Source organism: Falco biarmicus, chromosome 7 (assembly GCF_023638135.1).
Source record: "Falco biarmicus isolate bFalBia1 chromosome 7, bFalBia1.pri, whole genome shotgun sequence".
Classification (NCBI taxonomy): Eukaryota; Metazoa; Chordata; class Aves; order Falconiformes; family Falconidae; genus Falco; species Falco biarmicus.
In genome coordinates, this window is record NC_079294.1 from 29,631,262 (window position 1) to 29,658,925 (window position 27,664).

The 27,664-nt window shown below is 41.3% G+C and overlaps 1 protein-coding gene across 10 annotated transcripts in view; it reads right to left on the reverse strand.

The window, feature by feature from the left end:
- Positions 1 to 11,378: 11,378 nt before the first annotated feature.
- The window catches only part of FOXN3 (forkhead box N3), a 212,019-nt gene continuing 195,733 nt past the window's right edge, over positions 11,379 to 27,664 (reverse strand). For all 10 annotated transcript variants that reach the window (XM_056346820.1, XM_056346829.1, XM_056346828.1 and 7 more), the window contains one exon: positions 11,379 to 18,734. In XM_056346820.1, the coding sequence (XP_056202795.1) occupies positions 18,185 to 18,734 (550 nt within the window). In that variant the 3' untranslated portion in view covers positions 11,379 to 18,184. The remainder of the gene's footprint in view (positions 18,735 to 27,664) is intronic.

Here is a 27,664-nt window from a genome sequence, read left to right on the forward strand (position 1 = left end):
AGGGAAGTGGAGCTGCAGCAACATAGCAAGTTGCAGGTTGTATTCCCCCACCTATATCCATGTGGACACACATCTACCACACCTACCCCCAGCAGTGAAGACATCAAATAGAGTCCAGCTGTTGACTAATCTCAAGCTATATAATTCTGTCTCCTACCCTAAAAACAGCTCCATCAGTTGAAGGAGACAAGGCAGGGGTGAGGAATTGTTAAAGACAAACATTTCTGGCATTGTGATTGCATTGTCATTAAGCTGTTTGGAGCAATCAGGCCACACGGTACTTTAGTGACAGCTGGATTTCAATTCATACCTCTTCTCCCACATCTGTCAACTCTCGTGGAGCTGCTATGAAGGTCAAACACTGGAGAACTCTAAGGGCAGACTTGAGACTCCCAAATGTGACCACAGCCACAGAGAGCCCAGCCGGCCCATTGCAATGCCCTCCTATCCCTGAATGAGTAGGATGATTCTAAAGCTTCCTGTAGAGGGTTGAATGGAGCAGCCTGATGTATCAAAGCCTTGGAAGAACAGGGCAAGGAAGGCCTAGCCAGTCCTGTATGTCACTGATGGCAAGACTGATGGCAAGTGATCTGGTGCCACGTGCTCAGTAGGAGAATGATCTGCACAGCCTGGAGAAAGCAGCACAGATATGACAGCACGTCTGTTATCCACTGAACACTGGTGACAGAATGGAATGTAATCTGTGTGTTTATGTTCAGAGATTAAAGACAACAACTGGCTCCTACAGGACATGCTGTCCTGTGATGGAGAACAGAAAGGGATGCTTACGTAAAATGGCCTGGCAGCAGTGCATGGGAGGTACAAGTGGACTCATTTTCTTCTGCAGGCAGCACAGAAAGGGATTACTACTGGGGGAGGAGGGAGGCAGGAACAGGGAGAGAGCAATTAGGAGCCCAGATGTCTACGCTCAATATACAATTTCCAAGGGCTTTGGAAATGAAATAGGAAAAAAACATACTGTGCCACAAAGTCAGACATATATGCAAGGAGTCCACATTTATTCAGGACTGAGGTTGTGTTATGTCACCTTAAGCAAAACTATAATCAGGTGGATTGAGTGTCCTCAGTCTTCTGCAGCAGCTGTGAACTTGAGAGGCAGATTTTGCAGAGCTAAAACTCAGTCCCTCCCTTCCACTGGCATGCAGCTGTCTAAATGTCTTGGTCTCTCTTAAGAGATCTCAGAGTATGGGATGGGAGAACTATAAGGGGAGTGGGGGCTGGTGTGATCCCCTCATTCACGGCTTTGGCAACTACAGGCCATATAAACCTGCTGCAGAAGTCAGTGGCTGTGGAATAATTCAACCCATTCTGGAACCTAAGTGCAAAAAGGGACAAGCTTAGATTGGCCACACTATCGTCAGTCAGAATTTAAATAGTATTTTAAACAGTATTTAAGCTTAATTAGAGCTGAAAGAAGGAATGCCAAAATGCCAGAAGCTGCCTTACCTTATCCCTTGGAGGAATACAATTCCTGACACTAGCAGACTAGAAAAAAGAAATAGTTTAGAAGCCCTGATGCCTTCCAAACACCAGATGCAGTACTATCAATATCTTACCTAGACCACGATTGACTTTTAGCTCCTTTTTGTGTCTTTTAGCATGGGAGGTAACAGTCATCTCTGCTATGATGAAAAAAGAAAAGTGCTATCTGTGGGTGCCCAGAGGTTTATGAATTAAGAGTGTAAGAAACAAAACCAAGTGGCACTCTTCTTGCTGTGACTTCCCTTGTACCTTCTTGAAGCCACTTTCTGTATCTTTAAAGATGCTGGCCTACTGGTGGTAAGAAGTGAGGTGGGAGCCTGTCACAGGAAAATGTGTTAACGTTTCCTATTTTATTCACTGCCAGCTGACAGCAGGACAGAAAATCATCCCCAGCCAGTCAGCATAGGAAAGTTACTTTTTAAATGGTGTGCACTGCACAGTATATGGAGACTGAGATCAATGGAGGACAATAGAAATCTAAATTGACAGTACACTAATAATTGTTGGCATTAACTAATCAGATGGGACTTTAAAGTTCATACTGTGAACATTGATACTTTCTGTGTGATGGGAAGACAGTTTGAACTGATATTTTTTTTATTAATAAGTGTTTGAAAGGCTGTTAGAAGAAATTACTACTGTAGTAATCAGAACTCTCTGTGTGAAATCGCTTCATAGGCTTTGAATTTCATAAAGCAGGATATAGTCTGTATTGAAAATAGTATGAGCCTTTACCTGGCTATCTAATAACAACTTGAAAGTTATCTTTGCTTTAAATCATCCTTTAATTCATTCACCTATATGCTGTTTCCATGATAATCTTGGGAAGACAGGCAGAGCCACTGAAGAAATTGTGGGAGTTATCTGCAGAGGGATTTCTGCCATCCTTCACTGATGGACAATAACTCTGCCATACTGCCTAGTCTCTCCACAGATTTTACCAGGCAGTGATGGACTTCTCTGCCAGGATAGAGCCACCCATACAGACTATCCTGGGTCTCTGCTGAGGGGAACAGGAACAAAGGACGCCAGCCCGGTGTGTTTCTGATAAAACTGCTAGATGCCACGGGCTTATATCCTTGCAGCCCTGAGGGACCCTGCGTCAACACTGCAGTGGGTGCAGTTATATTTGTTTAAGCAAATGTTGTCATGTTCCTCTTCTCACTAACAAAAGTGAAACCATATCAGATTTAATGGCATCTTTAGACTACAGTGCACATTGGGTGAGACATTTCCCTGTGTTTGCACAGGTGTTCAATGCATCAACTAGGTTGTATGGAAAAGCCCTGCTGGTTCTTACAAATACAAACATGTTGTTTCATAAAGATGAGAATGTTCTTAGAATCACAGAATCATTTATGTTGGTAAAGACCCTTAAGATCATCAAGTCCAGCCATTAACCTAACAGTATCATGTCTGTTTTTTGAGCATATGTTGGTTGTGTGATTAGTGCACGTAATTTAGCATCAGGTGGCTATACACAAAGGTTTCTAGCTCTTGCTTGGACTGGGGAAAAATGTTATTTGCATTTCCCAGAGTGGAACTGAGACTAATACTATAGCTTGTACTGATGTTCAACAATGCTGTGTTAGCTACTGCATGTGAAATCCAAGCCAACCTTCTTTTTGCCAAAGAATTGTATTTATGACATAATGCAACTACAATACTATGCAGGAAGGAGTCTGGAAATGAGCGTTTGACACTCAGTCCATATCAGAATAGATCTTCAGCCAAAAACACCCCAGCTGTTAACACTTTCTGACACTCCTTCCCAGCAACCTGCTACAGGGGTGAACAGATTCACCCTCACTTCAAATCAAATCCTTCTGTTTTCTTCTTGTGTTCCACACTTTCCTTTCTGCTTTTACCTTATGATCAATACAGTCTAAGCTTAGGGAGTATTATCAGAGCCATGATTGCAACCCCCAACATTATAATCCATAGGGTTTCTGGGAGCATTAGAACATCCAGGATAAATTAATTCAGTGTAAGTAAAAGCTTTGAAGCTAGGAGCATCACCAGGCTTTTGAAGCTTAAGCCCTGTTTAGATTACTTGATTAAAGTAGGTCCAAAGCTTCACCAATCAATATATTTTGCTTAGGAGCAATGTTGATACAGAGGCATATTTAATTGGATCTGTAGTACCCCACCCAGAAGATGGTCCTTTAGAGTAAGACTAGATAACGTGCATGGCAGGGAGACAGGCAAAATCATTGCCATGTTTTTGTGTGTGCCTGTGGAGACTGCTTGCAGCAGTTGTACAGAATAGCCTATATAAAGGAAAAGGGAGCAAAGGGAGCAGGGGAATGACCAGAAAAGTTTAGGTTTGGAAAAGAAGTAACTGAATCGTCTATTAGTTTAAAATTGTAAAAAATGACCAAGTATAAATAGATGTACCTACAGATGTGCATTACTGAAGGGACAGTCCTGCTCTTCAGCCAATTTAAGTTTTGCCACCAGCTTTAGTGGAACCAGGACTGATGGTCTGGTTACCTGGATGGCACCACCTCTGACAAGATTACCAACATCGTACCGATGGGCCAATGTTGACAAAAAGACAATTACTTGTACTAAAATTAAGAAAACTTTAGCCTAACCATTAGATCATAGTTAAGAAATGCCAAAAATGCAATCAACTCATTTTTTTTCTCACCTGAAAATATGAATATGCAACAGGTACAACAGTTAATGAGGGAGAGCACAGGTTTAGTTTTGCTCCCCTTGTTTTCTGGCTTTACCTCCAGAGTTAGTTATACCTGTTTGGTTATTCACATATAAAATTTCCTTCAAGTGAGGGGCAGGGCAGGGCAAAGCCGAATCAAAGAACATCCACAAAAGTGCTTTGCTTTCTTCAGCAAAGGGAATAATTGTTTTATGTCAGTAGAGTACAGACAAAGTTAGTTGCACTGTTGGCAGAATTGTAGGCAGCCCTCTGGTTAGGGGCAGCTGAAACCTTGGTTACACAGGGGACAGTATGGGATCTTGCCCGCTCTCAGCTGCACAGCAGTTCTGCACCATGCAGACAGGAGGTGACCTCCAGCAGTGAGCTGTCCTGGTAAAAAAGAAGCTGTGAATGCATGAGGTACACCTTCAGGGCTGTGGGAAATGCAAAACCATGGCTTCGATACCAGCAGTGGTGATTAGAAACGATGCGGTTGTTTGTAGCCTAATGGAAAACATAATCCATTTAGACTTCTGATTGGACTTGATTAGACATTTTAGACAACTCTTTTGCAGTCCCAATTTAAATGAATTAGTTATATTTTCTAGCCTTTTGAACAGATTAGATGAACAAATTGTGTGCTAGCTTCATGGTCTGATAAGACTGGTAAACAGATGAAAGCAGTTTGATAAGACTCACTGGTAAGGAGGTGCAAACAAAACACCCTGGCCCAGATGAAAAAGTTGTCAGGGCAGGACCGTCCCAGCTGATTATCCCTCCCCTTGGCAGCCCCTTTGCCTCCCCACTTGCACAACAGCTCCAGGCTCTGTCCAGCTCTCCACTTAGGCATGGGCTGAGCCTTCACCCCAGAATCCCAGCCCTGGCTCCCATAAAAATTTTCTGTCTTGGCAACACACCACTCGCCTTTGGCAACCCCTTTGCAGCCTGAGTTGTACCAGGGCTCTAGGCTTTTCCCCCCTCCTAACCATAAACTTAACTTTTTAGGAGTGGACTAAGGCTCCTCTGACAAACTCTGGCCATGCTCCAGTGAAAAAACTTCTGAAGGGCTAATCCTTCTGGCAACCCACTCCCTCCTTTGCAAGCCACTTTCTAACTGCTCATTTTGTCTCAAAATCTGTATTTTACATTAACATGTCTTCTTTCTAAAATGAATATGTTTGTCTTTATTTTTATTTGCATCAGACAGTTGTCATCATAGCGAGCTCTCATGCATTTTAGTGGCATTTACAGTCTGCATGAATAAACAACTGGAGGCACTTGAAAGGATACAATCTTTGCCTGCCTTTGAGCAAATGATCTTTTCTTCCGCCCTTGAACACTGATACAGAAATTATTATAATTCTACCTTGCAAACACAGCCACGTACAAGTTTTTTGCTTGGCTGTTTCAAGACAAATTGCTAAAAAAATAAAAAAAAAAGATTCTCTCAACTCTTGGAAGTAATTAATCCATTATTTTGGCCCCTGTTACTTAAGCCTAAAACAGGCCACCCAATGTGGCTTTGAAGCCCAGCTACTCACTTGGCCGTGTCTAGTCCTTACTTCTTCAGCAGTGACTTGTCCTACAGACCAGGGTCTCTATCTGATCCCTCCAGTTGCTGTAATCACCAGTGTTGATGGAGCTGATATTACCAGTTTGATGGAGGTGGCTGATTTGCTTCCTGTTAGATACATTGTCATAAGCTATTAATTTTACTGCAGTCTCATTTGAAGGGAGTGGTAAAGCAGCAGGGCAAGCAAACACCTACTGTCTGCACTAAATGCCCAAGCAATTAGGCTTCTTGTTCACGGAATTTAAGAAGTGCCTTTTTTTTGACATTTGTTTACGCTCCAGCTTACTAAAGCAAATACAGTGCAGGTGTAAGGTAAGACCTGTGTAAGAGCTCAGACTCTGGGTTAAGTCAGAGAGCTGTCTTTGCAATTAGCTGTAAAAACAGAGGTAAGAAGAAATGGCGAAAGGTACTCAGTACCCGGATTTTGTGTTTGAGGCAGCCAGCTTGCCACCATCTAGGATATGGTTCAGTTGCCTGAAACGAAACAAAACAGGTCAGTGAGGAAGCAGAAAGGAGGATGGAGACGTGACTTCTCAGCAGAGAGATGTATCCTGATGAGGTACTGGGGAATCAGTTGATGATTCTCTTCCAAGTCATTCAACAAGTGAAATAATTTTAAGGTTCTCACTCACGTCAGCATTCAGCAGCCTCCACCCAGCCCACTGGAGGTAACAGTGTTCACCTAACTGAGGTTCAGGAAAGCCCTCCAGGCATTTTTTAATTATCATGTAACTTTGGTACCTGGGTGAGGAAGTCACACAGGGCAGCTGGGCCCCAGATAGCCAGGAGCAGCCACAGTGCTGGGGCAGTGACAGTGGCGGCTCAGAACAGGCAGCCACAATGCTTTGGAGCAGGCAAAATGCTTTAAAAAGTTGTGAGGATGATGTCCCTTTGAAACACAAGGGCTAGGAGAGACAGAGCCACATCGACTTCCTACGTCAGATGCTTAGCACTTGCTTCTGACAGGGCTTCTCTTGGATGCCTCAGGCAGCACCAGGATCCTCCCATGCTATCACCTTCTCCACCTTGGCAGCCAGTGGGACCTTCCCCTTCCCCCCTACCTTGCTTGCAAAGCTCAGCAGTTCAAAATGGCTGACAATGCTGTTTGCAGCCCTTTAGACACTATTCCCCAAATCCATTTTTCCTTTGCATGGTGGATCACCAGCTAGATCCTGCTGCAGGCACAGCTCCTCCCCACGGCTGTGCCAGGAGGAGAGCAGGCAGTGCCCACCAGGAACAGGAGTCAGGTCTTTCCTGGTGGATGATCTGCTTCTCACAATACTGTCACAGGCAAAGCTAGTTGCATTTGATTACACCCCAGGTAGCGTGGCTTCTGTAACTGAGATGGTGAATGAACTAGGTTGGAATAAGCAAGTGTATTAATTAGTATGCTGGTAGCAGAATAAAGCTATTTTTAAATCACTGAGCAGCACTACTCTTCACTATGATTGCAGAGATTATGTAAGATGATGATTAAAATCAGGTCCCTGCATCACAGACCAACCCGTGTTTTAGGGATGCAAAAACAAAGCTGCAAAGGAATGACCCTGTATTATTTTAAAGGCTGTTTGCCTGTCCTAATTAAGGGCAAAGCAGCCATGTCATCAACCTCTTTGTTGTCATTCTAACTCATCCCACTTTTTCTACTGTATTTTCCAATAAGCCATTTGTTTTTTAAGACTGGGTGTGTACATATGGAAATGTCGGCTCAGGAGGAATCTGCTGCGTCATCCCACAATGTGCAGCTGAGTTACAGAGTGTCCCTAACGAACAGCTTCTGACGCCAAAGGTGCATCTAGCAAGTGTTTCCTCCCTGTTTGTTGACGTACTAACATTCATTTTAAAAAGCAGGAGAAGAAAAATGTCGGGGCTATCTTTGTATTTTGTGTATTGCCTAATTGAAAACAGGTGAGGAGAAGTTGTGTCTCAGCAGCAGGAGGATACTGTATTTCAGGACTGAGCTACCAAAAAGGGCGCTGCTGTTTTCAATGACAGTTATTTGGGAAAAGCCTTTAGAAATTGACTGTCATTAAAGAGCTGGAGAGCACATCACTTATGATGATAAGCAGAGATTTTAAAATTTTGTGTTTACAGTCTCCTGCACTGTGATGCTCAGATTGCTATACGTACACAGTCATTATTTGATTTCTTACACCACGGTGAATAGCAGCACTGCTGATCAAATATAAAGTGGCAACCAATCCTAACACAAATAGAAATATAAACAAAACCTGCAGATTTATAGGCAATCAAAATTATGTCACGCAGTGTAAGATTAAAAGCAGGGGGTGTGTTTGTTATTAATTCTGACAGATGTTTGCTGCAGAGTGTTTTTCACAGAGTTTCTCACCATTGTTAGTCATCTGTATTTTACAATGAAGTTTAAAAACTCTTTAATTATCTTATTTACATTGAATGTGCCCAGTCAAAGCATCACACTGTGTTAAAGCTGAAGATTTATTCTTTTATAATATCTCTTCAAGAAGGAGACATCACAGAAACCATTGTTATTTCATTTCCTGGCATAATACAGGATCTGGAGTACATAGAACAAAGCCTTTTGTTGTTATTTACATTATCTTCTTTCTTTCTAGACAACTTCACGAGACAGCATGCACACAAGTGGAAGGGTCAGATGCAGCCGCTTTACAGGTGAGCCTGCAGTGACAGATGTTGCTGGGTAAAGAAAGGGATTTATTGTGGAGGCCTCACAGACTTGGGCGGTTTGTGCGTATCCATTTTGTGCAAGGTGCTCGTTAGGTGCCTGCCCCTGCAAGCAGGCTGGGTGAGCCCAGGCACCCATTTTCCCTTGAGGGCCAGACCAGGCAAGGTCTGTCTTGCTCACTTGTTTGGGTCCTGGAAGCGTGGCCCCTCCGGCCACACAGCGGCTGAGCCTCTGCAAGGAGACGCATGGCTGCCCGGCAGTCTCAGTGGGAAGCTCCCTGCCTGCACTGCCTGGGCTCTTTGGACTTTGGTAGCCAAAACTTGGAATGTAAAACCACATAGTCCTATACACGCCCCGTGTTACATGCTTACCCAACCATACACACAACCACTACATCTATTTCTACAGGGTGAGGAGGGGCAGGAGCCCTACTACCATGCTTTACCTGGGGACTAAGGGCAGGCTGCTGCTGTTCCCTGGCCCTGTGTGGCCCCGAAGGGCTCCATCCCGATGGAAGCCATGGCACCTGCCCCCGGTGTGCAGACCCTGAGCGGGCTGAACACCACTGCCACCGTGGCTGAGGCGCTGAGGGACTGGGGCTGCGGGGGGCAGGAGGGGCCAGGCTTTGGCATGGGGGCAGCTGTGCCATCTGTGTGGGAGCTGGCTAGGAGCCACCCTGAGCCGGTCACTGCTGGTTCCAGCCAACTGAGAGCTGAGGTCACCAACAGGGAAGAACCTGCTGGGTGCCACCACTGCAGGCAGGCAGAGGAACAGGGCGCACTCCTCTTCAGGTAAAGCTAATCAAGGAGCCAGCAAATGGAGGTAGGCTGGAGAGCCACTTGAGGTCAAAAGGGGTCTGCGCAGCCCTGAGGGACTACTGTAGCCCATGGGCCACCCACGCCAGGGCAGGAATGCCCTGAACCGACTGCAGCCTGTAGGCAACGCATGCTGGAGCAGGGACACCCCTGAGGAAAGAGCAGGAGAAGAACCAAGTATGCCCAAGGTGGCAGGACAACCAGCAAAAGCCAGAGCAGCAGGAAGAGCCGGTACATAAATCACTTCAACAGCTCTCTCACTTCAACAGCTCTTGCTGCCCGATGGCTTGCCAGAGGCTTTTTGACAAAGTGAGTATAACCCATGGTGGAAATAAGGCCAGTGAGGCTGCAGAGGAGGTAGGACAGGTGTTTATGTAAGTGGCTGATGGTGTCCTTTCTAAATATCCACACGAGCCACCAGAAGTCTTTCTAATGGGCAATGAAGTAAAACTTGCAACTTGAGACCATTTTGCCCATAACAGGAAAACTGCAAGGCTGCACAGAAAGCCTGTGGCACAACTGGAATTCACCATCTCTCAAACAGCATGGCTCATCTAAATGGTTTAAGGCCGTCATGTAATGCCCTATGCTGAAACAAGCCCAAGATCAGTGTCTTGGCAAGATTGCTGGCTTGCATATAAAGGCTAAAACATTTTCTGCAGAGGCGGTGGGTCTCCCTGGTCCTCTACACATCGCTACAGATCCATCCGCAGTCTGTGCTGTGTGATACTTGCTTAACCTGCAGCTGATGGGAGGGGGGATCCATTAGAGGAAGACGGTCCGGAGCACAGTTAAGTGTTTTTTCCTTCTCACCGGTGTCCTCTCCTTGGCCAAGTTTTTTTTCTGTCTCCTCTTTGTTCCCTTGCAGCGGCAGCCCTCGCTGAGGATAGGTTACAGGCTGAAACTTTTCCAAGCGACACATTGAAGCATTAATTGCCTGGTGAGATGTTGGGGCTGGGCATTTTTATGCTCTTTTGTGTGTATCTTGGACATTTGTTTCTTCTGCTCCCCGCCCCCCAGGACCTGTTTACATCCATCTTGCCCCTCAGATGCCTTCTGCAGTAGTCTCCAATACCAACCACTCAGGATGGCGTCAAAACAAGTGAGGGGGACACTTACAGCTCCAGGTCAGCTGGAGTTCCAGCTTCAGGAGCCACATTCTCATTACACAGCCAAGAAACTGTTCTCCCCTGCTTCAGCAGCATCTCAGACCAGCTGTGGGAAAGATTTTAGTTTGACAGAAGAACAGGGGGACTTTTTTTTCTTAATTCTTTTAAAAGTTTAACACAGGCCTGTTCATAGAACACTTTTAAACCACAGTGTTTGGGAAATGATTTTATGTACAAGATTTTACTATTTGGTTTAATTTTGATTGGAGAAAGCTGAAAGGCAACTACAATTTTTTTATACAATCTATTATTCACCCTCTGAAGAGATGAGTTTTGCACTGTTTTCTTCAACTCTAGACTTGGGTTGGACTGCTGCATTTACACAGAGAGGCACCAAACAGGCTGCCTTTAGCACCAGTGAACAAAGAGTATTACTGATTCCTGCAACAGCTGAAGATTGACCAGGGGAGGCTCTAAGTATCTGAAGAGCAGGACACCTTCTAGGTGGTTACAGATTGAGTCAGTCGAGGCAACTAGCTTTGAAGCTCAGCTCTACAGGATTTCCTCCTGCAAAACAGTCCCTTCATGCTGCCAGGCAAAGGAGTAATGTGGCTAAAGAATCAGAGTCCTGGTGCTGCAGAAACCAGACTAAAGCCTGGGGAGGGTTGATGTAAAGATTAGGAAGCAGTTTTTCAGGATGTTATATATATATATATTGTTAGACATGTCTTATTACTGAATCGTTCCTGATTGTTGCCAATTTTTAACAAAAGATGCAATTCCCAGTGAAATCACTGTTTCCAGACTGCAAAACAGAAGAGAAAGGAAGATTGGGCCCTACCTTAACACCAGTTTAGTATGCCTAGCTATTTGCACATGACAGCAAATTAACATGAGCTAGTATCTACTGCAGTGAAGATACAGGTAACATCCCACAGGGGCTAGAACTATTTAATAAAGAAGGAATTAATTTGTAAAAAAAAAGAAAAATCATTGTTCCTCCTTAACATCTGGGCGTATTTTGAAGCCAATATTCACACAACTACAATAGTTCAATTGATGCAACTCAGTAATTTTTATTGCAACTGGAAGACAATACATCACAGAAACTTTATGGTAGGTTTTGGGAAGGTGTTATTTACAATAATAATTGATGAAATAGTTTGTCTTTGGCAATATGATTACACATCAAGAAAATGTAAAATGCAAGTATGCCTCTAAATCAACATTTTCATATTTCCTAAAGATCAGCTGATTGCACTTGCCTTCGGACTGCTCATTTAGGTAAACACAAATACAACTTAACATCACTGTTCATTCCTCATCACAGTTCTTATTTTAATATTGATGAAATTGGCAGTTTCAGACGCCAAGTACAGGAAAAAAATTGGCTTATCACTGTACTAAATTAACTTATTGGCCAGTTAAGGTCCTGTGACCCTTAAGCATCGATACTAAATCTCTTGGTCTTTTGATTGCTTTATCACTTTTTTTCTGTAAAACAAAATATTTCAGAAATTACAGATCAGAGTATAAAAAAAATGTACAAGTCCATAATGCTTTTCATACACACAGAAATCATTCCCCCCAACATTTTACATCAATGGCAGTTTTAAGTAGTGAGTGTGAATGATGCAGGCATGGAACTGGTTATCAAATACAGGTATGACTTTCAATTATTGTCCCACACACATACTCAGGAAATGTACAATGCTCTAGTAACTTAAAAATGTACTCAAGTTCAATGTCATCTGAATGAGAAAACAAGAGTCTTGGGATTTCAGGCCAGAGTAAACAAATGAAAAAGATTCCCATTTCTAGACTATCAGCCATCCCAGAATCCAGCACATAATTTCAGCATCCAGTAAAATCCCTCCTAGCACTGAGGGCCAACACAACTTGCCATTTATCCCTTAGACCCTCAGATGATGAGTTCCTGTAACTGCTGGCCTGATCCAAAGCCCAGGGAAATCCCCTGAAAGAAAAGAAGTGAAACAAAACCCTCTTCCACTGACTGTGAAAGGATGTTATATCAGGTTGATTTCCCCCTCTTTGCAAAAGGAAATGTGATACAGTAGAAAAACCACTATATAGCTTCAGATAAATATACCTTGTTTCAACGCTAAAACAAAACAAAACCCAAACTCCCCAAACCAGGAAAGGCTACTTATTAGAACAACTCAAAAGTGACCTTTAAATCATTTCTGGTTTTAAATGTACACCTGCAAAATACAGCACCATAGACACATTAGGTTGAGACTTTTTTTTTTGGTCAGTGAAGCTAGTACTTGTTTGCTGAACTGTGGAAGAATTCTAAGTTCATGTACTTGATCAAAGATAAAGCAACCCAGCTGACAAGTCTCTGCTTAATTCAAGAATAACCAGTACTAAAAATAAAAATGCAAAAATAAGAACCCCTAATAAACCACCATCAATTAATACTTTCTAAATAAAAGGGGATTAACAGATGAATTCACAAATGTATGCAGATTTATACAGAACACTGAATGTTGTGTGTAAATCCTTCTAAACTCCAGCTCAAAACAGAAACACACAAAATGTATAGTTTGACTTACACATCCCATTTCAAAGGAGAAGAGACATCATTACAACTTGGTAACTGTGCTAATTGCAATATAAACCAAACAGAAATTCAAAGTTTGGCTGATAACTAAGAAGAGGGTTACCACTTAGGTTATATAGCAAAGTGTTGATGTATATTACATAGAGTAGTATAAATAATAAAAAAGTATTATTTAAATTAGATCACAGTGCTGCATTATGTGCATAACAGTGTTTGATATATTACTGGAGGGCTGTGAAGAACACTACTAAAACTTAACTGGTCAGACGGTCAACACTGATATTCTGTTACAATCAGGAGAATGTATGGTTCAAATGCTCTTTTGGTGGCAAAGTCAAGAAAACATTTCAAAATATTTCCCATAAAATATGCCAATGAGTTATTCAGGCAGTAGTGACATACCTGAAGGAGCTGGGCTTGCATTCTCCACCAGTGAAGTAAACTGCATTGCATCTGAAATTGGAAATGTATTCTCTCGATAGTTTTATTCTGATCCTGGAGCACGGTAATGTTTTCAAAAATGCCTAGGGCCAGATTCAAGGAAAAATGGTAATAGTGAAATAGTAAAGATTTCCATGAGCACTTGGGTGTCTGTAGCTCCACTGACTGCAAAGGAGATCAGACACCTTCAGATTCTAGAAAACCTCAGATTGTGCCTAGCTACATCTTTAGATGATTTTGGAGCCAAAATCTCAGTGAAAATCAATCACAGCTACCGAGAAACTGGGACAAAGCGTTGTTTTGGTGATTTTATCCCTGGTGCCATTTGGCGTACAATTAGGATTTTGTTCTCTGCTAAAGCAGTGAAGAATGCAGCCCCCAGCATTTCTCTGTAACTTTTCCAAAGGCAGACAGTAATTCAGCTGAACGCTGGGAGCCTATGAGCCTCCTTTGAGATTCCCTTCTCCCCTCTAAGAGAGGACCAGAATATGGACCTCGAGTGCCAGAGAGAAAAGAACACAGTCACAGGACAGCTCCCTAGTCCTCCACAGCACCCCTCCTCACTCCCACATCAGGCTCTTCAGCTGTGAAACCCTGTGAGCTTGGTAGAACTACTGCTGGTTTTGCCAGGAGAAGATCAGAATCAGACTGCTTTCGGAAACAGTTATGGAGTGATACTTTAAAGCTGTTCAAGACCTGTGTTTGAATTTTTAAATGCAGGCCTAATCTGCCTCAAAATGCAGCAGGACATCCAATTGCTCGCAGAATGCAAGCACAACCATCGGATTTCACCTCCCTGCAGATGCTGGTGAAATCTGCTTGTGGCATTAGTTAGAGCCTGCATGAGCTTCCCACTGCAAAAGGCATATTCCAAAGGAACCCAACATGAAGTCCAGCAACCCTCACAACTTACGCCTATATGAAACTCACCACTGCATGCTTGCTGACCTACAGGGATTCCCCTAGCCGCCACCAGTCTTGGAGAAACACTAATTTGGCAATACTGATAGAGTGAGGAAAGTGGAAAGTCAGAGATTTGACAACTTCTCACCCCAAAATGGCTTAGTAAGGAGAGCGAACAAGCAAAACCAAACTACCTCATGTCTGGCAAGTGAGAAAGCTTGTAATACAGTGCAATTACCACTCCATTTTGACATCACTCAGTCAAAGTAGAGACATCTGGATTGGAAAGCTGACATATTTTTTGGAAAACAGATCGGTCTGAATTCTTATTAAAAAAGACAACTTCTCATACAGAGTAGAACCAGTTCTGATAAAGCTGCCATTGTCAGCCAGGCACAAAAATGGCTTAAAAGGTGACTCCTAAATATTTTATACAAATCCAAATCATGTACTTCTCATCAATAGTCAGAGCAAGGGTCGATAAGGACAAGTTGTTTTTAAACTCCACAATCTGTTGATGGCATTAGCCTTCAGCCAAACTACTAGTTCCTGAATGTAACTTTGTGAACTCCCACTCAATAATACCACCTCAGCAGATCAGACTAGGAGCAACAAATTTTATATAAAAATAGATGCTTGCCAACATTTTAGGTTTACCAGCAAGTATATAAAGGAGTTGTTGAAGTCTTAGATTATATATGTATCTCTATATATCTGTGTGCATGTGTAAAAAGATAACCTGTCTAATTAGATATTTATGCAAAATGACTGTTTTCTAAGGTGAGTAATACTACTGGTAATTACATATTTAGCCACCAAGAGTCCACATTAATGAATGGTACTTGTTGAACAGATACCGATCTCATTTGCACTGACGCACTACAACCAGTGAAGCTGCTCTGGAATCAGCATTGCAATATGTGGACAGAACCTGGCCACCAGTACAACACTGCATCGCTTTCTCTGAAGGACAGAGTTGGCTGAGCCACACTTTCAGTGTATTTTCTGCCACTCATTTGATTTTCCACGTTGCCTTTTGATAAATATTAAACCGCTCCCGAGCTGGTACAACTACTCATTAATGAGCAAAGCTGTGGCATTTTGTAGCATTTTGTATTTCAAATTATGCTCCTCAAAGTCCAGAAAAAGATGAAAGGACCAAGTTTGCTTGTGAAGGGGTTGTGTGGTTCACTGTCTGTGGACTCTGGCTGTAGGGAGCGTGGACCTGGGAAGAAGCCAATTATCACAGTCCAGTGACACAAGGGAAAAGTATGGCTCATTCATCTCTGTGCTACCTGGCCAAGGGACTGGTCCTTCCTGTTTTCCCCATCTTTATCTTAAGGGCTACAGGAAGCCCACAGAAGTTAGTATCTATGTACTCCCAACTTAACTAATCTTGGGAAACAACCCTGCAGGCCCTCAGCAAAGCGAGGGGAGCACAGGGCTGTGCCTTGCTCTCTCCTTCCTTATCTGCATAGCTGGCAGTTGTGCTGGGCTCCAGCAGCTGTCAGGCAGCTCCTGGATCCCAGGACATGCTGGGTGAGATAGGAGGAGAGGCACCATTTTCCTGCGCTGCCTCTAGTGTGGCCCTGGTCTTCACATGACAAAAAGCTTGTGGAGCACAGGAACCAGGTCCAGACCAGCCCGCTCTTCAGTCCTTCCACTTCCTAACCAAACACTCACCAGGGGCATCTCCAAATGCGATTTTTAGTTCACTGAGCGGAAAGTAAAACCCTTCTCTAACTCACTCTTCATAAACTAGATCCGTCTTGGTGAAACTGCTGCCTGTAACAGTTGTAAATATGAAACTGTATTATTTTTAGAAACAGACCATTTTGTTCTGTTCAGTGGTTGGTTCCTGGGATTTTCTTCTTGTCTCTAGTACATTCTAAGTGTAGAATTTTTTATGCCAAATTCATGAATCCAAGTGAGAGAGACTGTCTTCATTTACTTCACAGCTTCCCTCTGCTGTAGGGATCTCCAATATAATAGTTGTCATTACCAGGAGAGTAGCACTATACCGGAATCACACTCTCTGTAACACTGGTTTTTCTCTGTATACCTCAGTAAGGCTCTTTACTAACTTAATTTTCTCATGGCAAATTAGCAAAGCTATTTTCTTGTCTACTTATTCCTGAATGAAATCAGAGAGTTTTCCTTAATTAACCTCCCATTATTCTCTTGATTCTGTCATACACACTCACTACTAAATTTGCCCTCAGATTATTGCGTCATGTTACACATGTACAGACGAAGAAAGGACACACTTTTACTTTTTTTTTTTTTTAACAGAAGTAGGGAGAGGGGGGCTGAATGTGCAGACAAGGCAGTATAATTCAACCATCCAAGCCCTACCAGAGCATGAAGATTTTATTTTTTAATATTGCAGAGTAAGTTCCCCAACAGTCAGTGTTTGTCCCTGAAGAAGGTTAAACCTTAAACACCTGCTTCAAAAAAACCCCAACAACAACAGAAAAAAGAATCAAAACAAAAACAAAACAAAAAAAATAAAACCCAAAAAAACAAACTCTAAGCCTAAGGGCTTAAAAATTAGAGGCATAGCCTTTTTCTCTATTTTCTATATTTATATGAAAATAATTCATGCTTCATGCTAAATACATTATTTACCTTACAAGAACTTTGTCATCTTTGAATAAAAAAAATTGTTTGCTTTTTGTATCCCCCCCCCCGCCCCTCCCAAAAGGAATCCATGCAATGTGGATCAAATTTCTTCTGCTGGCTACACTGGTTGAATCTGGAAATCTGTTGTCATTTTTGCACAGACGAATCCTGACTGACAGTAACTGCACACTCATTTCTGAGGGCAGTGTAGGAGCTCATTTGTTGAACTTCCGAATTTTACTGTTCACCAATATGCTTTCCTTTTATTTTTCAATACAGAGTACTACTAATGGCAGGTTTTGTAGCTTTGTTTCCCCATTTAGATCAAGGATTTGATCCACAGAAAAAGATTCTGATGTATTTCCTTCCTTAATATCTACTGTAATTTCTTAGACTTGATTGCTTTTCACTCAGGCAGTTTAGAAGACATAGCTTGTTTTTCCCTATTACTATTATTTTTTGCACGCAGTGCCAATCTTCAGGCTTATGGCTTTTTGAACATTCTTTTAATTTACTATAGAAGACAGAATTCAACGATTTACGATGTTACTAACAGTGACACCCCCGCCACCACCACATTTCTTCACATAATTTCACTGAAACCCATTGCATACATAGTTCAAATTTCCCCAAACTTAGTTACCAGTCTTCACATTTTGAGCCACATATAGTACGTGAAGCACTAAAAGTGCATTATGGTTTGCGCAGTTGCCACCAGTGGCTGTCCAAAGACTTCTATGGCACAACATATCGAAGTGCCACTAGATGGTTCTTGGTTTGGTGTTGAGAAGTGCGTGCCTCCTCTTTCCCCCAAATCTCTTTATTCACATTCACTTCTAACCCAACCATAAGGCCATTAAAAATTCTTAAGGGCCAGGCCTGAATGATTACTAAATTATGCACAGCTCTTCTAGTATAAGAGGGATTTCCAAGTGCCCAATTTTACTCCCATCACATTAATGTTGATGTCACTGCATATTCAACCATGCATTTTTGACAAGCCGGAGAAAGCAATGGCGATTTTGGCTTTTATTTTTGTTAACTTTTTGTCTTCAGGTATTGAAAAGCTTTTGTAAATTAGCTGAGTGTCAGTATGAGTTCTATGGCTTCAATCTCCTTTAAAAATAAAAATCTTAAGGGTCCAAAAAAAAAAAAAAAAAAAAGAAAAAAGAAAAACAAACAAACCAAAAACAAATAGAAAGAAAAACAAAAAAGGAAAAAAATTGCTGATATTGCCACAAATCATTAGAATTCACCTGACGTGCTGAAACAAAACTTTGTAAGTTCAAACAAATCATTGATTTGTTCTAATTTTTTGTGGTTTCCTTTTGCTCTTTCTGCCCCTTTGCCGTCCGATTGGTGATGTTGTTCAAACAGGATCGAATTCCTGCTAAATGCAGAAGTGATCCTGCTGCTTCTTTCATCTCCTCATCGTCACTCTCAGGGGGCTTTTCTGTACGTCTCTTTTTAAGAGGCAGTGTGTCACTTGGTACTTTTTTCGCCTTCATTAAATGTTGCCTTTTCTTGTGCTGGGATGCATACCCACTGTCAGCTAAAGAATCCTTGGTCTCCTTTCGATTTTGCTTTTTGTCCTCCTCTTCTGTTTCACTATGGCTCTCGTGGCTCTGGAAGCTAACTTCACTTCCTTCACTGCTGTCTTGGCTACCTTTAGTTGCAAATTCATACTGGTCATCAGCAGAGGAAGAGGAAACGGAGTCACTAGCAGGTGATGTGCTCCTGTGGTTGGAAGATTTGGCACTGCTGTAGTTGTGATCCTCCTTTGGGTCACCACTAACAACTGGAGAGCCACAGGACTGTTCACTTTCTGTCCGCATCCGGCAGTTTGTTATTCCATTCCTGTAAAAACAAATCGAAGCAGTCTTAGAAGCCACAGAGATGTGATCCTGCTTCAGCGCGAAAGATGATAAAACCAACTGACAGATAATCTAAAATCATGACTATCAAAGTAATGTCCATGCAAGCTGATTTCAAAGCCCGACTCAAATTGCTTGTGGATTGGACTCTACACATGAAACAAGCCAAAAGACACATTAACAGCACAAGAGGCAGGAGCAAGTAGGGGATGGTTACAAATAAATCATGTCTGAACAGTCCTGATTTGCATTTCAACTAATAGTTTACACTTGAAAAAAAAACAAACCCAAAACCAAACCACATTATTTTACCTACTGGATATTAAATAAACTCTGATGAGTTGCATAAATATCCTCTTTCCTTTTCCACATAAAACGACCAAAAACATGGGGAAGAGACACTAGCTTTCTGGAATACTACTTTGCCTCTTCTGAAAGACTCTTTTCCAGCTCTAGCAGTCCAAGGGCAGGAGGAGATGCCTCACCTGGAAGTAGCACAGCTTCCATTTAGGACTCTTGACAACAGAAGGAGCAGCCAAATATAAAACCTAGGTCCAGTCACATTTCTGATTGTGATCAGTTTATGACTAATCCTAAGAGCTATACAATCTTAAGCCACTAGCTGCCAACAAAACGTGTTTAAAAACGTGTTTAAAAACAAATAGTAGAAAAAAAATAATCTGTTTTTGTGCTAGAATTAATTTTTCCCTTTGGTTTTATGGCACTTGGTGCTGTGGAAACTACTGCAGCACAATATATTTAAAAACTAACAGTGCCCCTTTCTGCATTGAGAAGTGTTAGAGCATTGCCACTGACGTACAATACAGAATACAATGCCTGCAAGAAGAGGGGACTGAGCCTGTGCAGTGCCTAACTCCCGCTAAAAAAGAGAGGAGGATGATCATCCAGTAAAGGTATCATCACTGCCACACACCACTTCACCAGCCTCGAACCCCTCTATCAGTTAAAAGACCCAAACAACAAACAAGCAAGACTGTTTAAACTATCACATGACAAAATGCTGTAAAATCTACTCTTGCCGTCTTCATGCTATCACTAGAGTGTTTTTGCACACTCAGGGCAGTGCTGGATTAAAACCTCTTCTTAAATGCACACACTGAACATAGATATTTCTTAAGAGGAATGGCACAGTGGCAAGTCCACAGTATTACTGCTCTTCTACTTAAAAAATGAGAAAGTGCTTTAGGTTTTAGGGCATGGACCTCACATCTGGCATCTTTATAGAATAAACAGCTGAATATTATCCATTTCTGAAAAGTAAGGCTGAAAGGTGGAAAAAATAAAGGTGGTACATTAATTCCACAGTTCTTATTCATCTAAACGTTCTTGTCTGTAGAGCCTGCTGAAATAAGAAACAGGCTTTTGTGAACCAGGGACAGGGCAATGCTAAAAGGTAGCAAATTCACCAGTCATTCCAAATGTTCTTATTTACAGTATTTTCAAAAAATATATATATAATAAAAGGCCAGTTATTAGCAAAGAAAGCCTCTTGCCAACCTCTTTTGCTCAACAAAATTATTTTCCCCTAGATTTTTGAGTAGCTTTATGATCCATAAATTATATACAGAACCCAGAAGGAATACACAAAGCTTCTTCAATTATTAATAACTAAATGCAATGTCATTCATGATTGTGCAGCAAGCCAGCTGCATTTACTCTGTGATGGTTTACCACTGCAGGGGTTGTCATTATAGGATGCTAAATGCTTAAAAGAAGAAATCATCCATACTAAACTAGTTGTAAGGTGAATTTATAACCAACTCCTTAAGATCAGTCATTACAAGGAAGCATGTAATGCATTTTAAGTGACAGATTCTTCATTTTTAGGGTAAATTTACATTTAAAGATGTTAAAAATTATCATAAATTAGCATAAAATTAAAGTTACTTGATTTTACTGTGCAGCTAATAGTCAAAGCAATGTGGCTCAATAAAAATCACATGCTACTAATTTTCCATTAAAAATAGCAATAAGTTGTTGCTCCAAGGAAACAAATACAGGACAGAATAGGTGAGAACTCAAATGGAATTCCTGCTGACTAGGTTATTGGTGAACAAGGCTTCTAACAGATGGGATTTAAATCAAGATGCCCATTCTCATATGATTGGATCTACTCCTATTAGTTTGTACTGAGAGACTATCCGTAACAGGAAAGCTACAGTTCCACGGAGAAGAGCAACCATGTGTCAAAAAGACATCCCTGATCTGCCCTGCTCTTGAGTGTTTAGTGTTTGCTTTTACATAAAGGGGCTACAATTTGGATTCAAAAGCTCTGCCTGTGGGACTTACTCCAGATCCCAATCCTTTCAAAGCAGCATAAAAATAGAACAGGCCTGGGGATTACAGACACAATGTCCCATGGGAAGGTGTACTACTATGGGGTTAGCATCCCACAGGGAGTGACTGCAAAACAAAACTGAAGTCCACAGAAAAGTGCAAAAAAGAAATCACTTTAAAAAAATGGGAGGAAAGGGAATACCAAAACACTTCAGAAGAAAGGCATCTATGGTGGAACTGGTCAGGAAATGGATAGCATTTGCATCTCAGAAAAATCTTTGGTTTTCACTTACATTTTGAAAGATTTCCAACCAGTTCTGCTTGGGGAAATAAAGAAGGAAGAGAAAGAAGGTCAAGGAGAGAATTAGCAAAGGACATTTGCAGAAATGAAAAAGTTATACAAGCAGAGTGTTTAGGATATTCACAAAGTCAAATACCCTGAAAGTAAATTAATCTGGTATGTACCTTGATATGCAACAGCTCAAACATAAGATATGAAGAATTACTTATAATTGATATTAGTAGATTTTTAAGAATGGAATAAACAAATACCTAAACCATTCACGTTCCACACGCACTTCCGAGGCATTTTAAAGCTTTATATTGCTCTTATACAGTCACTCACTAAGAAACGAATCTGTGATCTACTTAGTTCACTCTAGATCATCAGCAGACCGAACTCCCCTGGGTTTCAGGGGACAGGTTTTGGCCAGCTGAAATCTATTTTTGCCTGTAGGTCTGGTTGTAACTCTAACTTTGTTACTGAAACAATAATAGATTTTTAAAACAAGCACTTGCTCTGATGTCTGGATTATTTTTAAATTACAGAGGGGAAGAAAAGCTATTTAAGAATTCTGTGCTTGCTATAACAATGAGCGGAAATTAACTTCAAGTAATACCTTATTTTTTCATTCAGAGCTTTATTTCAATATTTTCACATTTTAAAGCAGTGGTTTGCCCTTTCAGGTTAAGTCCATGGGACAGTCTCTAGACCTTTTCATCCTACTGACATGGACGATTTTATTTGCTTGAGGTATCTTAACCAGAGTTATACAGATAAAAGTACCACACAGAGATTCTTGTTAAAACATTTCAGCTGTAGCACCATGACACAACAACCCTCAAGTACTGCAGAGGTTAAGTCTGGACTTTTGAAAGCCCAACTCCATTCCCACTGTTAATGGATAGAGGTCTGCTACTCATGTTGTTAGGAGCCAGATAGGACTCACAGCAGCTGGATCTCAAATCAGTAAGGAAATGATGTCCTTTGCACAGTGTTAGCTCCTCTGCCTTTCACAGGGATCTTCCTCAGGATGAGAAAAAGTAAGTCTCAGTCATTTTACTAAAGGCAGAGATGATCTTCCTTAAATTTCTCTACTAGCTTTAAAAGAAGATAGTTAATCACATTTTGTTTGCAAAATGGCAAAAAGTTTTGCTGAAAAATACTTACTGTATTCTACACCAGACATGAATATATTCCTTTGATTAACAAAGCAAACCTATATGGAATTTAAATATCACCTTAATCTATCTCTGATCCTTCTGGATGACAGCTATTGTATACTCATACGTGACAGTTTTGGTATGTAATTGGAAACAGCCAGTTAAAAGATAGAAAGCAAGCAGTACAGGTAAGCTCGGTTTGTGGATTTTGACAGGTTCCAGGTTTGCTAAAAAAAAAAAACCAAACAAAAAACCAAAACCAAAACCAAAAAACCCCCCCACACTTTTTTACTATACAGGTAACATAATTTCAAAGGGAAATCCAGGACAGTCAGAACTTTTAGCTACAGGTAGTTGAACTGTTACTTAAAACCACTACATACCAGCAGACAGGAGGATGAGCAAGCAAATGAAAAGTGGTGCTCACTTGCTGTATGATGAGATTTTATCAGGGGTTATTGAGTTAAAAGGCAACAACAAGTTGGTCACACTATTGACAGAAGCTCTTACAAAGGTACTTCACAGCAGTAATTGTATGCAAAGGACCACAGTAAATGGGAGCCACAGACTGCCAGCAGAAAGAGCACTCTGTCAGTATCAACAGCAGGTCTGAAGTTAAGACAAACGCAGCCCTCTGCATTTTGCAAAAAACAATAATCAAGTCAGCCAGTATTTCTGTCCTTTAGTTACTAAAGGATTCCTTCAGCTCCCAAGGATAACTCATCCTGCCTGTTACAGGTGGGAAGGGGAATGCAATGCACAAAGGTGACTTGGGGGTTGTTAAGCTGATCATGCCAGTAATAAGCAAGAACGTTAAGAATATACAGTAAAGAATTTATAAAAGGAAAAACTATCAGTTCCTTTACCTAAGCAAAAATAATCATTCATAGATAACAATTTTACTTATGCTTTGGCATCTGTGCTTCACATGTTACTTATGTTTGGTTTATTTAATCACTGCTTGAATAGCTGCTTCAAGGGAGGTGAAAGTAAGCAAAAATAAAGCCAGCATAAGAAATAGCCACCACAATGAAATCTAGGCCTGAGAAATAATTTAGTAATTGCCCTATAAATTTATAGTGAAAATACTTATAAATAACAATCTTCCATCTTTAAATAAAGTTAGGCACAAAACTCATTCTTGTCACACCCCAAAGATCAGGAGCTGCACAAGGAACTGTAGCATTAATAGCAGAAAAGATATTTTAAAATTGGCTCATGATGAAGTAGGTGAGGTTTGTTAGTGTTGCTTTTTTGTTTTTTAAATGGTTTAATTTTTTTCCCCAAAAGAAAGAAGAGCAGTAGCTCTGCCAGTGCAGATGCACTTGCTTTCCCTAGGAAGAGGGAACATTTTTGCCTTGGAAACTTGAATGGAAATTTTTTTTACTTAGGAAATTCCTTGTGTTTGCAATTTACACATAACTGTGAAATTCCTTGAGAAGCTACAAATGTTTGCTGAGAAAGAAGAATTGGAAAAAAAACCCAGAGGGAAAAAAACAGAGTAATTTCCCATTAGTTTTTATTTTTAACCTGCAATAATTTAAAAACCCAACGTATTTCTAATAAACACTACCAAAAGTAATTTAACCTATTACCTAGGCATAAGTGGCATATAAAAAAGTTCTGCCAAAGTTTTCAATTAGCCTGAAACAATAGCTTGGATTAATCCTGGGGAAGTGTGAGCTAAAAAAGGCAGTTAAGCAATGAAGTCTGTGCTATCCTCCATCCTGACATTTCTGACGCATTGACAGGGAATGGCAAATCCAGCCAAAAAGCCTCTTTCCTGGGACTGGCTCCGTTTAGCTCTTCCCAAATCCTAAAGGTTTTACTCACTCCTTAAGGTTTCCCACCAAGGTGGCTGTGAACTCTCCTTCCCTCTTTTTCACCTTCATTTCATGTGCATTTGCTGGCTAGCATTATGGGATGGGCTTTTCATTTGGCCTTCCCATCAGAACAGACTACTGAACAGGCCATTAATCCCCGCTGGCCAGGACTAACAGCACCTTAAACTGGTCAAAAAAATAGGGAGGCATGGGCTGCACCGTACAAAACGCACTGAACACCAGAGCCTGGTAACCCCGGGATTCACTGGGAGCCCATCCAAACGCTGCTCAGCGGCCACTGTAGTGGTGAATATCTGAGGCAGAGGAAAATAAAAAAGGCCTTAATACATAAAAATTACCACAGGTATTTTGTAAAACATCTTTTGCAGAATAACCTGGACCAAATTACAAGGCCTATGTCACAGAGCTGGTGAGATTGTCTGTGCACTGAAATTCAGTCAGCCTCACCTCAGTGGATCTGCCTGTATCAGGCAGACAAGCCTTGGGCTCAGCAGGTCCGCTGCAGCGCGTGGTTCCTGGACATAGACAGAAACCACTCATACGCTATGGATAACAAGAAAATCACAGGCACCATGGAGGAGGTTGCCTACTAAATGTTCTGAAAGCATAGTTACAACAGCTCTAATATTATATCAGCTTCCAAGTCTGTGCTCTTCCAAAGGGTTGCTGTAACTACTAACAACTTACTCATGTGGAAGGTGATTATATACAGTAGAGCTTCTTGCACCTTGCCAAGATGCACATTCGCAGATGCACTGGCCGCTTTGATAAAGACTATGCCTACTAAAGTGGACACAGAAATCCTCCTAAGTAAACATTTAGAAGGTATTTTCCAATGAATGTACAAACAAGAGCTCACCTTCAAAGCACAACCAACTCCTTGCTGCATGCAAGGTACCACTGGCTTTGCTTGCTTTCATTTAATGCCTTTGTAAGTCAGTATTTTCTCTTCTACATATCCAGACTATCATGGCATTTGCTTTTGGATTCTCTCAGGGAACTGTATGGGGATATGGTCTGCCAAAAATATGTATGATGGATCTCATGTTAGAGACATGCTACACGCTGTGCAGCTTTGAAGCATTATTTTCCCCTGCTGTTTTCGGGTGGGTCTTAAGACTTGTCAGCCACAACATGGAAAATATGGATGGTAAACAAGCTAAAAGTGGTGTGAATAAAGTAAATAAAAAGCTACTGTCAAAACACATCCAATTATGCTCTGCTGTGGAGATTTAACACCAGAGGTTGACTTTCAAAGTAAAAATAGTGTGGGATGCCTTTTCCATTTGTAGATTAGTTTGAAATGAAAGGCCTATTTGTGCAATTTAAGCCAAATGCACTACAATACAATGATGTTCTCCTCAATTGCTATCCTTTATTCATGGAAAGTGGTGGATTCATCATGTTTGTTAAATACTTTTCAATAGGGTTTTTTAATTCAAACTACTTAATTCAATTGTACTTTATTTTACATATAAATAATATATGTAATTATGTAAGAACAGCAACACATTGATACCTTGTGCAGGAACAAAATACACTAATACATTCAGTCACACTGTTGAAGTATAGTACAGTAAACTTTCCAGCTGATGGGAGCTAACGCATCAGAAATCACAGATTTCAGCACCTTTGTCCAGTGCTATGGTTTTGGCCTCCTTTCTGAATAACAGATTAATTGAAACACTCCACCTAATTACAAGTGCAAATTTAACCCAAGATCAAACTTTTTGTTACTCTGTTTTGACACTAATGGCAGTCCACACAACAGGACTGCAAGTTATCCCCAAGCAGTCTGTGGGACCACAAAACCAGACTATTAATATACTGAGGATATAAACTTGAAATGAAATCCAAGAGCTTAGACAGCAAGGAAGCACCAACAGAAGACCAGCACCTTACAGAAGAACCTGTAACTCCTACATGTGGTAACTAAAGAAAACCCGTTAAGAAACGTTATTTATTATGCAAGGATCCACTACCAAGAAAATACTAGAAGTCAGTCCCCTACATGAATGATGAAACCCACCGTTTTTTGGTGGTTTTAGGCCTTTCTTTTAGAGCACCAAAGGAACTCTTCTCAAGAAAATACACATTTGAGTAAACACTTGTTGGAAAGCTGTCTGGCTTCTCAATATATAGGCAGAGGCACATAATTTCTGCATGTAACTGTACCACCTCCTGGGGCTGCCCAGCAGACCTCCCTACTGGTAAAAACTGCTAGGGGAACTCAACCTCCCTACACCTGAACAGGCCTAAAAACACCACCTGCCACCCTGACCGGAGCATCTCCCTCTATGCAGGAATGACAGCTCCCTGTGAGCAGTACTCCTACTCTTAACTGCAAAAGGTGGCGGCTGCATGGACGCTGTGGTAAATTCCCCCTACTACACATGGTAAGCAGAAGTTACTCTGATGAGATGCCATGAAAGGTCCACACCACAGGTCCTGTTTAGCCTTGTATATCTGAGTAGAGGGGTAAGAACTGAGAATCAAGAGCAGAATCTTTGACAGCCTTGAGAGGACCAGATGATGTTCTAAGAGGCATTGTGCACCCAGACCGACCTTCCTGAAGAAATTCTGAATCTTATTATCCCTGAAAGAAACAAGACAAAACTGCCTGCTGAACTTGCTGTTGCAGAGGCCCCTACCTTCCCAAAAGCTTTCAAAGCCCCTTCTCCGCCTCCTCCCCCTTTTCAAAAATTAGAAGAGGGGATATTACAGAAGCCCTTAAATATAAGCAGACATCATGCAGCCCAGGAATGTATTCATAGCAAGCTATTTCTAATACTGCCTAAGGCTGGAAAAGAGAACAAAAAGAATTAGAAATGTCTGCATTAACTAATTATAAATGCTTTTCTTTCAGACAGAGCAAAAAAGAACATAAGCAAGGGAGGTGTAAAATCCCCTAATTTCCCAAATCTACATTAGCAGGATGCTAGTAAAGATCCTGTTCTACCTGCTGGGAAAAAACATGAGAAGTAGTCCTCCAAAAACGCATAAAATTTAACTATATACAGCCTTACAGCACAGCAATTTGAGGATGCCTACACAGAAGGAAGTTTTCAAGTGGCCTGGAAGGAAAAACAGTTCTATCTCCTCCTTGAGATTATGAAACAGGGTCTAAGCCAGGAGATGCAGATAAACTCAAGAGAGAATATTCAGTCATCCATATAGCTTGGATACCTCATAAAAATTATATATAATTAATGAACCAGTAGTCCCACAGCTCTGCAATCCCCACTGGAGCAGAATACAAGTCATGGCTAAAGCCAGCGGCAAAGCTACTGAGGATGGCTGACCTCCACTGCTAGCAAGGCCAGGCTGT